At 35.9% G+C, this 12,792-nt stretch overlaps 1 protein-coding gene across 2 annotated transcripts in view; it reads left to right on the top strand.

Moving 5' to 3' along the window:
• IPO8 (importin 8) overlaps positions 1-12,792 on the top strand; it is an 85,034-nt gene that overhangs the window by 28,573 nt on the left and 43,669 nt on the right. Inside the window, exons 11-16 of one of the 2 annotated variants that reach the window (XM_059185884.1) lie at positions 797-873; positions 1,158-1,274; positions 1,898-1,987; positions 3,454-3,619; positions 4,589-4,749; positions 5,530-5,655. In XM_059185884.1, coding sequence (XP_059041867.1) covers positions 797-873; positions 1,158-1,274; positions 1,898-1,987; positions 3,454-3,619; positions 4,589-4,749; positions 5,530-5,655 — 737 coding nt within the window. The remainder of the gene's footprint in view (positions 1-796; positions 874-1,157; positions 1,275-1,897; positions 1,988-3,453; positions 3,620-4,588; positions 4,750-5,529; positions 5,656-12,792) is intronic. The other variant, XM_059185885.1, reaches the window with a different exon arrangement.

Below are 12,792 nucleotides of genomic sequence, written 5' to 3'. Positions count from 1 at the left end.
TCTTATTTATATATTTAAATATGGACATATGATACGAGACACTTTTCAAATACCTGCCTGTTCTGAAATTTGGAAATTTTTGTGATGTTCAGTTGTGTGTTTTAAAAGTGGTGTGTTACATATTCAGAAATACCCATTGAGTACTGCTGAATCTGCCTGTTGATAGAGCCAAGTCCTGACTTAGTAGTCCCCTAAGGCTTTTACACTTTCAGTTTCCTTTGTTTGGAAAGCTTTATCTTTAGATTTCCATGTAGAGTTTTCTCCTTCCTTCATTCAGTTTCTGCTTAAGTGTTACCCCAGCAGAGAATTATAGAGGCACTTTCCCTGACACCATATTTAAACTAGCACTCCATATAACCTCGCTCTCTTCTGTAACCTCACTCTCTTTTTCCTTACCCTATTGTCCTGTTGTGTGTGTATGTGTATAATCTTTTTCTCTCTCTTACCTTGTGAATTCTGTGAGAACCCTTTTTGTTTGATCCTTGTATCCCCAGAGTCTAGAGCAGTGCCTGGCACATAACAAGTACTAAATAAATTTTTGTCTTAGTGAAATGGATATGCCTAATATATATTGTTCTCTTTAATATGATTGTTTAAAAGGATAACATATAGAGATTGATAAATAATTATTGGGTTGGGAGCACTGATGATATATCCTTAACTTTTTTATGCTGTAAACCAGGGTCGTATGTGGGCACTTTTTAATTTTTTGTTTTGGAGTAGTGCTCTATTGGGTTTAAAATCTTTAATAAGAAATTGTATTTTTACTAATGTGGTTTAACCTTTTAAATCTTAGATATTTTTGAAGATTATGCTTCTCCCACCACAGCAGCCCAGACTCTCTTATATACTGCTGCAAAGAAAAGAAAAGAGGTATACAGTTACTCTTTTTAAATCCAAAGTTGAAAGATCGACTATGTTGCTTTGACACTAGTTATACCCTTACTATTTGAAAAAAATTATATTATTTGTTTTAATCTAACATTTGAATATTTTCCTGTCCTAGTTAGGGAAAAGGGTTGCTTTCTTAATTGTAATTGCTTGATAAAACAAATTAAATGGCTTCAGTTTTAAAAATTTGTATATCACACTTAACACTGTAGTAGTAAGGCAATGAAACCTCACATAGACTAAAATGGATTCCTCTGTTTCTCTAGGTGTTGCCAAAAATGATGGCATTTTGTTATCAAATCCTAACAGACCCGAACTTTGATCCAAGGAAGAAGGATGGAGCCCTGCATGTGATTGGTTCCCTGGCTGATATTTTATTGAAGGTCAAGCTACTCATAATATAATTTACTTAATTTAAGCACAGTCAAATGAGAGAATATGAAAGTAGTGAACAATTTAAAGCTTGTGACTGCTTCTGTATAATTGAGTTGACTGTAAACATCCTTTTTTCTGTCACCTGTTTCTTTATTTAAAAAGAAAATCTCACTTTTGTCAGGTTTTCTGTATGAAACAGTTGCCGTATGAGAAAAGGATACAAAATGACTAGTGTTATGTGTTGCTACAAAAATCAGTCGGGGGCACCTGGGTGGCTCAGTTGGTTAAGCAACTGTCTTCAGCTCAGGTCATGATCCTGGAGTCCTAGGATCAAGTCCCACATCAGGCCCTCTGCTCAGCAGGGAGTTGGCTTCTCCCTCTGCCCCTCGCCCCTTTCATGCTCTCTCTCAAATAAATAAAATCTTAAAAAAAAAATTAGTCAGTATCAAATTATAGGTAAGGTACTGTTTCTGTCTTGTTTTAAAACATATCATATGTAGGTCAAATAATTTTATAAAATTGTACATAGAAGTATATTAAGCATAAGTCATAATAAACGTACTTTATTCGGTTGTGATTTTTATATGAAAATGCATTGCTAAGTTTAAACTTCATTTCTATTTCCTTACAGAAGACTTTATTCAAGGACCAAATGGAGTTGTTGCTGCAGAATCATGTATTTCCATTACTGTTGTCTAACCTGGGATACCTTCGGGCTAGAGTAAGTTTTCCATAGTTCCATTATGTATCTTAAAGTGTTCATTTGAGGGGTGCCTGGCTAGCTCAATCGGAAGAGTATGCAACTTGATCTTGGAGTCACAAAGGGATCATGAGTTCGAGCCCCATTCTGGGTGTAGAGCTTATTAAAAAAAAATAAAACCAAAACCAAAAACAAAAAAACAACAACTTTAAAAATGTTTTTGGATAAAATGACCTTTTACCATATATTGGGATAAAATGAAGTCAATTAGAATGTCCCTTATGGTCACCTAAGCTGAATAAGAAAGAAGCTAGTAAGTAATGGATTTATGGATTTTAATTCCAGCTGCTTTAAATTTTCACGCTAGCCCTACTTGCTGCATTTGTAACACATGCAGGGAGAGGGACGGTGTTACAGCAGTAATACAATGTAAATTCATAGACTGATTCATTTTTAGTACCTAAAACAGCATGACATTCTAGTTTGGTTAAAAACTTGATTAGTATAAATCGTATATTAGGTCGATATATATACCTTAGGAAAATGGAGAAAATAATAATCCATGTAAACTTATTCATGTTCCAAGTGTATATTACTTCTAAAATCAATATCTTTTTTATGGGGAAATAAAAATAGAACATTAATTCAAGAGCCTAGTATTTATCTTTATAAGTACATGAGAACAAAAAATGTTTTGCTATAAAGAACATATGTTAACAATGTCTTACACACTAAAGCATTTTATAAACAGAAGGTAATGTTCACTGGAGAAGTATTTGGACACACGTAGATTAGAGGTGCAGAGGGCGTACAAGTGTTTTTATAGGTAAGCTGTTGTCTTTGACAGCTGTATGAATTGTAACTCTCTTGCTAAAAAGTCTTTGGTGATTCAAATTACCATTACTTGTATGTTTATGTATATAGAGAATTAAAGTAATAATAGGATTCTGTGGTCTAATGGTTTAAAATTTGGTAACCTCTAGAAGGTTTAAAATTCTTCATACCTTATATGAGCAAAAAAAAAAAAAAAAAGAAAAGAAAAGAAAAAAGGAAGCTTGCTAAGTCCTGATGCTAGTAAGGGAAAATAATGTTTCATTTGTTTGCTGTGAAGGCCTGCAAATGAAAGTCAAACACTGGTTTGTAGTAGCTCTTACATGTAACTAAATAGCAAATTAATTATGAGTCATAGTATTTATCAATCTTGAACAGGATTTCTTTTTTTCAGAGACACTTCAGTTTGGTTCCATTTTCTTTTCCTTGTGAAAAATACATACAGATAATTTAGAAGTTACAAAACTGCCTTTTTAAATAAAAAAATGGGAGATCCAGAAGTTAGCAACCGAGGCTAATATGCTACCCTCCCAAAACAAATAATACCTGGTAGAGTTAATAATATTTTACTTAGTAAGAAGTTCCTTTATGCATAATTTTATTATAGAATGTCATAATCCTAATAGTTCCCTACTTAACTACTTCTTCTAACATAGTCCTGCTGGGTACTTCATGCATTCAGTTCTCTGAAGTTTCATAATGAGCTTAATCTAAGAAATGCAGTTGAACTTGCAAAGAAGAGCCTGATTGAAGATAAGGAGATGCCCGTCAAAGTTGAAGCTGCCCTTGCTCTCCAATCATTAATTTCTAATCAGACACAAGGTAAAGCCAAAAATACCTTTTAGAAAGTTTATTCTATTTTTATTTTTACATTGTCTTCTCAAATAGTTGCTTTACTTACTTCTCTAGTAAGGATGATTCTCGGTGTCTTAAGGTTCAGGGTTTAGATTTCTGAAACTTTGCCCCCTCAAAATTTCATAGGAGTTTATTCTTCGTCTTTTTAGGACTTCTTATTGACTGGTTTCCAGAAAAGTTTTAGATTAGGAAATAAGTTGGTAACCGTTGGGCCCTGGGGTAGTCTGGGAATCAAGAGACCCGGTGTCTTGTTTTGATTCCACTACTCGGTTGCTCTGTCAGGGGTTAGGTAGCCATATATTTAAATTCAGGGGTTTGGACTAGATGGTCTCAGGAGTCCTTTTCACTCTAGGATTCTGTGATTCTACTAGTTCCGAAAGTAGCAAGTGTTATTTTTAGTGAGTGATAACACAGATAAATCATTTATTTGTTTAGAAGACTATCATTTAAAGTTCAGGTAAACCTTTGGAAGTAAATTCAGTTTTATGAAGAACATGTGTCTAGTTTACTTTCATTCAGCAATGTTTCAGTGAACATTGTACAAGGATATGTGGTGGGGAAAGGGCGCCATCAATATTGGGCATAGTTTTTATCTACATGATTTTTTTATGCTTGTATCTTGATGTCATATATATGTCCTATAAGTCATGCTGGTGATAGAGCATTTGTATAATGAGCATTTCTCAGTGAAGGTTCTTGGCATTTTGAGTAGGACAGTTCTTTCCCATGTGTAGGATTGATTACTCCTAATTACTGACAGGGAGATGGGTATATTGGTGAAGATCATTTTGGTATAGCTTTGTGTCTTATTTACCATAGAGCAAGTATCTGCCAAGAATCTATTAGTCTATGTCACTTCATGTGACCATGTTAATTCTTTTAACCACTTGTGAATGCCTAAGTGTTTGCTGATTTTTGTTTGTTTTATTTCATTAGCTAAGGAATATATGAAGCCACACGTAAGGCCTATCATGCAGGAGCTGTTGCACATTGTTAGAGAGACCGAAAATGATGATGTTACTAACGTCATCCAGAAGATGATATGTGAATATAGTCAAGAAGTAGCCTCAATTGCTGTTGATATGACCCAACATTTGGTAAGAATGGGCAGAGGTTTATGTTAGTTTGAATGTAAATTCAGCCTTGAATAATAAAAATTAAAGCTTTGACTTACCTGAAAAGTGTTTGCTCTAATAATTCTGATAGTTGTTAGTTTCTGTAGTTAATTAGACTTAAATCTAATAACATTGAGATTATTTCATCTGTAATATTCTGAGATTTTATAATGATGTGCTTTGATATGAGCCTTCTAAATATTCACTTTCTGAGCTTGAATCTGGAAACTCATTTCTTTCAGTTTTGGGCAACTTCTTGAATTACTTATTTGTTAATTTCTCCCTACCATTTTTTCCCCCTGTTCTGTAAGTCTGATATTGGATATTGGGTCAGGACTGAGTCTTTAATTTTCCCCACCTTTTTCCTCCTGTCTTCCATGTCTTTCTGTCTTTTTTGTTTCATTTTCCTGGTAATCTCTTGATTTTGTCTTTTACCTACTATTAAATTTTTCATTTGAGTATTGCTAGATTTCACTTTTCACAGACTTTGGGTTTATTTGTTTAATGATAACCAGAAGTTAAAAAAGAGCTATCTAATTGTAACTAATGTATATTCCACTCTAGTGATAAGTTTAGGAAAAAAATGTCCATATTTAAAACATGACCATTTCTATCATTGATTTACTCAGCAATGTGTGTGACTGAAGTGTGAGCAAGGCTGATACCTAGATGAGTGCCATTGCCCTTTTATTAACTTATAACAACAGCAAGGGGTAGGTATAACAGTATTGATTTTTGAATGTGTATATGTTATGTTCATAGGCTGAGATATTTGGCAAAGTTCTTCAAAGTGATGAATATGAAGAAATTGAAGACAAAACAGTAATGGCTATGGGAATTTTACATACTATTGATACTATCTTGACAGTTGTAGAAGATCATAAAGAGGTGCGATTTCTTTGTGTTTTATGATGTCATTTTAAACATTCACTGAAATTTACGTGATCAATGGGCATGACTTTAAACTAGCTATTTTGTTATTTTGCTAGATTTTAAAAATTGCCTTCAAATATCAAAGGAACATTCTAAAATAATTGAAGGGGGGAATATTAACATGTTGTTGTAAGATATATAGTATATTCCTTTGTACTAAACTGAGTTTCGTTTATCACATCTATGTTCTAAACTAAGTTGTTGGGGAATATCAAATTGAGTAAGACATGAGTTCTGCCTTGTGGAACCCACAGTCTAGTCTTCTTGGTAGAGAGATAGCCATTCATTCACAGTGGCAGTTATTAAATAATGGAATAAAATTCGAATGTAACAACCATCATGAGAATGGAAGGGAAGAAGAGCTTTCTTTCCTGAACTGAATTCCAGAAGAATATTGGGAAAAGAATCTTTCCTAAACTGAATTCCAGAAGAATATTGAGAAAAGAATTTGTGCAGACAGTTAAGAGCTTTCCCCTGTATTAGCGGATAGAATTTTACTAATGTTACTTTGAGATCACTAGAGCAGGTAAATTGATGGTGTCCTTGTGCAGAAGTAGAAAACAAGTTCAGGTAGTATTGAGGAATCTGTTCACTGCCACAGACTTTTGAGTTTATAGTCAGATTATTCTGATACTATATCCATTCATCTCCACCTGAGACCTTCTGCTGTCCTTCCCAAGCATTACATAGTCTCTCCTTAAATCAGATTTGGGTTTGTTACTTCTGTGAGCTTAAGCTGACTTGCTCAGCAATGGCGGAAGCTCCTGTTTCGTACAGTGTGTCTTAGGAAGCAGGTGCGAGTTCTTTACATAGCATTGTTAAATCCTGTGGCTGTTGATTTATCCCATGTTTATCATGTACCAATGGAAGATTACCAGATTCTTTTTTTTTAAATTTTTTTTTATTTTAAAAGATTTTATTTGTTTATTTGACAGAGAGTGCGAGAGGGAACACAAGTAGGGGGAGTGGGAGAGGGAGAGAAGCAGGCTTCCGACTGAGCAGGAAGCCCAATGAGGGGCTCGATCCCAAGGACCCTGGGATCATGACCTAAGCTGAAGCAGACACTTCATGACTGAGCCATCCAGGTGCCCTGATTACCAGATTCTTTTTTTGTTTGTTTGTTTTTAAAGATTTTTCTTTATTCAACAGACAGAGATCACAAGTAGGCAGAGAGAGGGGGGGGAAGCAGGCTCCCTACTGTGCAGAGACCCCCCGATGCGGGACTCGATCCTAGGACCCTGAGATCATGACCTGAGCCGAAGGCAGAGGCTTAACCCACTGAGCCACCCAGGTGCCCCCCTGATTACCAGATTCTTAAAAGCAGTTTTGATAGTCTTCTCCTGGGCAGGCCTCCTTCGCTTTAAAGGCTAAATGTGAATTTTTACTTCCATATTCATTATTTTGTTTTATTTTTGTATCTTTGTTAAAATTGTATGGGCCATTCAGAACAGTGAAATGCTCCAAGTTAAATTAGAACAAGTATACTTGAGGATAATTCTTTTGCCGTATATGAAGAATTTGTATTTTAAATTTGACGATACCTGAGAAATCCCCTAGTCCAGATTACAGAGTATGTGTGTGTGGAGGATAGGCAGTAGTAAAATGAGCCTCAGGAAAAAAAATGAGCAGCAGGATCAGTTTGAAAATAAAATTGTATTTTACCTTTCCTGTTAATTTTTTTACTTTTGATGTTAAATTTATTTTGCATTTCAAGTAAAGGAGATGTGAACTTACTGTGACTATCAAAGGAAGCATGGTTTAAAGTTGAGAAGCACTAATCAAATCCAGCTTCCTTACCTACAGATGAAAAAAAATAAAAAACTGAAAGCCTTTACTAAGTGGCTTTACCAAGATCATAGATAATTAGAGGCAAAACAAGGGCTGGAATCTTGGTCTCCTGACTGCCTCTTCTGATCTTGAACTTTGACTTATTAAAAGCAAACATTGAAAAGAATCCTTCCTTAAAAGGAAAAAATCACTTGTGTATGAATACATGTACAAACACTTAATGTATGCAGAACAGAATTAGAAATTTAAACCAGATGCTTATGCATATGCAGTTTTGCTTTAATGGTTTTAAATATATTGACAAATTTGTAAACTGGGAGAATTTTGGAGCATTTGAACTTTAAGACTGTACTTTATTTTTTTTTTCTATTTATTTTTTTAACTGTTGTTAGCATTTATTGTATATTCTTCCAGATAATGTTACTGCACATATATCTCTTTCCAGGGCTGGTTTTCAGGGGTATGCAGTGATAAATAAGCATATCAATTATTTACAACTGGCAGCCGTTCTGGTGGCTTCGTGTCCATGATGGCAACATACGCTGATTATTTAATACAGTACTTTAAAACTGAATATTCAGAGAATATGCCCCAAACTTGAAATAGGAGACTCAGATGAAAAATGTAACCCATGATAGAGTTTAATTTTTATTTACTTAAAAAATATTTAGTACAATGTATGTTGAAAAATCCAAAAGGTGTGAAAAGACAGTGAAAATTCACTTTCTCCTTCAGCTCCCCAGATCTAGTTCTCTCTGGAGGTAGCTCCCTAATGAGGTCTTTGTATCCTTCCAAAGATTTTTTTCTGTTGTAATAGCTAAGCAAAAGAATGTGTATATCTTTCTTTTATGAGAATAAAATAGCATAAAGTTTTGGTTTTTTAAAATTTTATTTTATTTCTTTTCAGTGTTCCAAAATTCATTGTTTATGCACCACACCCAGTGCTCCATGCAATCCATGCCCTCCACAATACCCACCACCAGGCTCACCCAACCCTCCATCCCCCTCCCCTCCAAAACCCTCAGTTTTGTTTCTCAGAGTCCACAGTCTGTCATGGTTCTTCTCCCCCTCCAATTTCCCCCAACTCACTCCTCCTCTCCATCTCCCCATGTCCTCTGTGTTACTCCCTATGCTCCACAAGTAAGTGAAACCATATGGTACTTGACTCTCTCTGCTTGACTTACTTCTCTCAGCATAATTTCCTCCAGTCCCATCCATGTTGATAACAAAAATTGGATATTCATCCTTTCTGATGGAGGCATAATATTCCATTGTATATGTGAACCATATCGTCTTTATCCATTTGTCCGTTGAAGGGCATCTTGGTTCTTTCCACAGTTTGGTGACTGCAGCCATTCATACAGATGACCCTTCTTTTCACTATATCTGTATCTTTGGGTAAATACCCACTAGTGCAATTGCAGGGTCAAAGGGTAGCTCTATTTTTAAGTTTTTGAGATCTCCACAATGTTTTCCAAAGTGGCTGCACCAGCTTGCATTCCCACCAACAGTGTAAGAGGGTTCCCCTTTTTCTACATCCTCTCCAACACTTGTGGTTTACTGTTTTGTTAATTTTGACCATTCTAACTGGTGTAAGGTGGTATCTCGCTGTGGTTTTGATTTGAATCTCCCTGATGGCTAATGATGATGAACATTTTTTCATGTGTCTGTTAGCCATTTGTATGTCTTCATTGGAGTCTATTCCTGTCTTCTGCCCACTTTTTGACATGATTATCTGTTTTGTGTGTGTTGAGTTTGAGAAGTTTTTTGTAGATTTTGGATATCAGCCCTTTGTAGTGTCATTTGTGAATATCTTCTTCCATTCAGTGGGTTGCCTCTTTGTTTTGTTGACTGTTTCCTTTGCTGTGCAGAACTTTTGATCTTGATAAAGTCCCAAAAGTTCATTTTCACTTTTGTTTCCTTTGCCTTTGGAAACATATCTTGAAAAAAGTTGCTGTGGCCAATGTCGAAGACGTTACTGCCTATGTTCTCCTCTAGGATTTTGATAGATTCCTGCCTCACGTAGAGGTCTTTTATCCATTTTGAGTTTATCACTGTGTATGGTGTAAGTGAATAGTCGAGTTTCATTCTTCTACACATAGCTGTCCAATTTTCCCAGCACATTTTTTGAAGCGACTGTCTTTTTTTCCACTGTATGTTTTTTCCTGCTTTGTCAAAGATTATTTGCCCATAGAGTTGAGAGTTGAGGGTTATCTGGGCTCTCTACTTTGTTCCACTGGTCTATGTGTCTGTTTTTGTGTCAGTACCATGCTGTTTTGGTGATCACAGCTTTGTAGTAAAGCTTGAAATCAGGCAATGTGAGGCCCCCAGTTTTGTTTTTCTTTTTCAACATTTCCTTAGCAATTGGGAGTCTCTTCTGGTTCCATACAAATTTAGAGTTGTTCCAGCTCTTTGAAAAATGCCAGTGAAATTATGAATGAAAAGAGAGCGATCACAGCAAACATCAAGGACATAGAAACAATCATCAGAAATTATTATCTACGGTTATATGCCAATAAGTTAAGCAACCTAGATGAAATGTATGCCTTCCTGGAAACCTATAAACTTCCAAAGCTGAATCAGGAAGAAATTGACAACCTGAATAGACCAATATCTAGTAACGAGATTGAAGCAGTGATCAAAAACCTCCCAAAAAACAAGAGCCCAGGACCTGACGGATTCCCTGGAAAATTCTACCAAACATTCAAAGAAGAAATAATACCTATTCTCCTAAAGCTGTTTCAAACAACTGAAGCAGAAGGAAGACTTCCAGACTCTTTATGAAGCTGGCATTACGCTGATCCCCAAACCAGGCAAAGACCCCACCAGGGAGTCTTAGAAGGGGGAAATTCAGACCAATATCCCTGATAAATATGGGTGCTAAGAATCTCAACAAGATCCCAGCTAATAGGATCCAACAGTACATTAAAAAGATTATCCACTGTGACCAGGTGGGATTTATCCCCAGGATGCAAGGGTGGTTCAACATTCGCAAATCAATCAATGTGATAGAACAAATCAATAAGAGAAGAGAGAAAAACCACATGGTCCTCTCAATTGATGCAGAAAAAGTATTTGACAAGATACAGCATCGATTCCTGATTAAAACGCTTCAAAATATAGGGATAGAGGGAACATTCCTCAACTTCATAAAATCTATCTATGAAAACCCCACAACGAATACCATCCTCAATGGGGAAAAGTTGACAGCCTTCCTTCCCTTTGAGATCAGGAATATGACAAGGATGCCCACTCTCACCACTGTTGTTCAGCATAGTATTAGAAGTCCTAGCAGCAGCAATCAGACAACAAAAAGAGATAAGAGGTATTCAGATTAGCAGTGAAGAAGTCAAACTCTCTGTCTTCACAGATGACATGATACTTTATTTGGAAAACCCAAAAGACTCCATCCCCAAACTACTAGAACTCATACAGTAATTCAGTAATGTGGCAGGATACAAAATCAATGTACAGAAATCAGTTGCTTTCTTATATACTAACAATGAAAATATAGAAAGGGAAATGAGAGAATTGATTCCATTTACTATAGCACCAAGAACCACAAGACACCTGGGAATAAACCTAACCAAAGAGGTAAAGGATCTGTTCTTGAGGGGCTACAGACACTCGTGAGAAAAATTAAAGAAAACACAAAAAGATGAAAGAGCATTCCATGCTCCTGGATTGGAAGAATAAACATTGTTAAAATGTATATACTGCTAGAGCAATCTGTACTTTCAATGCATTCCCCATAACATACAGTTTTTATCTGCCATTCTTGAATTGTATCTTGGTGATCCTTCCATATGAGTCACTAATGTTAAATATTTTTAGTAGTTGTATAATATTCCTTTATATGCTATGTCAGGGGTATTCAACTGGTCCCTCATTAATGAATATAAATTAACTGTCCCTTTAACTGTCCATAAATGGAACCTTGGTGGATACTGATCACAAATGTTACTGTAGTTAGTGGCCTTTTACATGTCATTTGCATAGGTAATAATATATCTGGAGAGCAAAGTCCTTGAAGTGGAATTGTTAGGTCAAGGGATATATGTATGAGTAAGCTTGAGAGATACTGCTGACTTGGCCAACTTACACTTCCCAAATCAATGGACAGCAGTGTCTCTCTTCCCGGTCACATACTTTTTGATCATTACCAGTCTGATAGGTAAAAAGTGGTAATCTGGGGCTTAGAATTTGTATTCTTCACATGTATTTGAGTGAACATTTTGTTAAAAGCTTAAGGTCTGTTTATATTTCTTTTTTTATAACCTTGCCTTTTTTTTTTCTGTTGATTTCATTTCATGGAAGGGAATTTGATCTTTGTGATACTATTTGAAAATAATTCCCTCCATTTTTCATTTATGTTTGATTTCCCCCTACTCTATGCAGATACTCATTTTTGAAATGAAGTGCTTTGATATATTTATTTCTGATTTCTGTGCATTGAGCCATTTTCCATCTTTAGGATTATACACAATCTGTTTTCCTTTCTTCTTATATATATATATATTCTTTTTTTACTACTATGTAATGTGTTATTTGCCCCAGGGGTACTGGTCTGTGAATTATCAGGCTTACATATTTCACAGCACTCACCGTAGCAAATACCCTCCCCAATGTTCATAACTCAGATCCTCTCCCTAACCCCCTACCCCCTGCAACCCTCAGTTTGTTTTGTGAGATTGAGTCTCTTATGATTTGTATCCTTTTCAATCCCATCTTGTTTCATTTTTTCTCTCCCTACCCCTCCCACGATCCCCCACCCTGCCTCTCAAATTCCTCATATCAGAGATCTCATATAATAATTGTTTTTCTCTAATTGACTTATTTTGCTAAGCATAATACCCTCTAGTTCCATCCACATCATTGCAAGTGGCAAGATTTTGGTTTTTTTGATGGCTGCATAGTATTCCATTGTGTATATATACCACATCTTCTTTATCCATTCATCTGTTGATGGACATCTAGGTTCTTTCCATAGTTTGGCTACTGTGGACATTGCTGCTATAAACATTCGGGTGCACATGCCCCTTTGGATCACTACATTTGTATCTTTAGGGTAAATACCCAGTAGTGCGATCGCTGGGTCATAGGGTAGCTCTATTTTCAACTTTTTGAGGAACCTCCATGCTGTTTTCCAGAGTGGCTGCATCAGCTTGCATTCCCACCAACAGTGTAGGAGGGTTCCCCTTTCTCCGCCTCCTCGCCAACATCTGTCATTTCCTGACTTGTTCATTGTAGCCATTCTGACTGGTGTGAGGTGGTATCTCACTGTGGTTTTTATTTATATTTCCC

Source organism: Mustela lutreola, chromosome 8 (assembly GCF_030435805.1).
Source record: "Mustela lutreola isolate mMusLut2 chromosome 8, mMusLut2.pri, whole genome shotgun sequence".
Lineage (NCBI taxonomy): Eukaryota > Metazoa > Chordata > Mammalia > Carnivora > Mustelidae > Mustela > Mustela lutreola.
The sequence above is the reverse complement of the archived record's forward strand: the minus strand, read 5'-3'. Positions and strand labels throughout refer to the sequence as shown.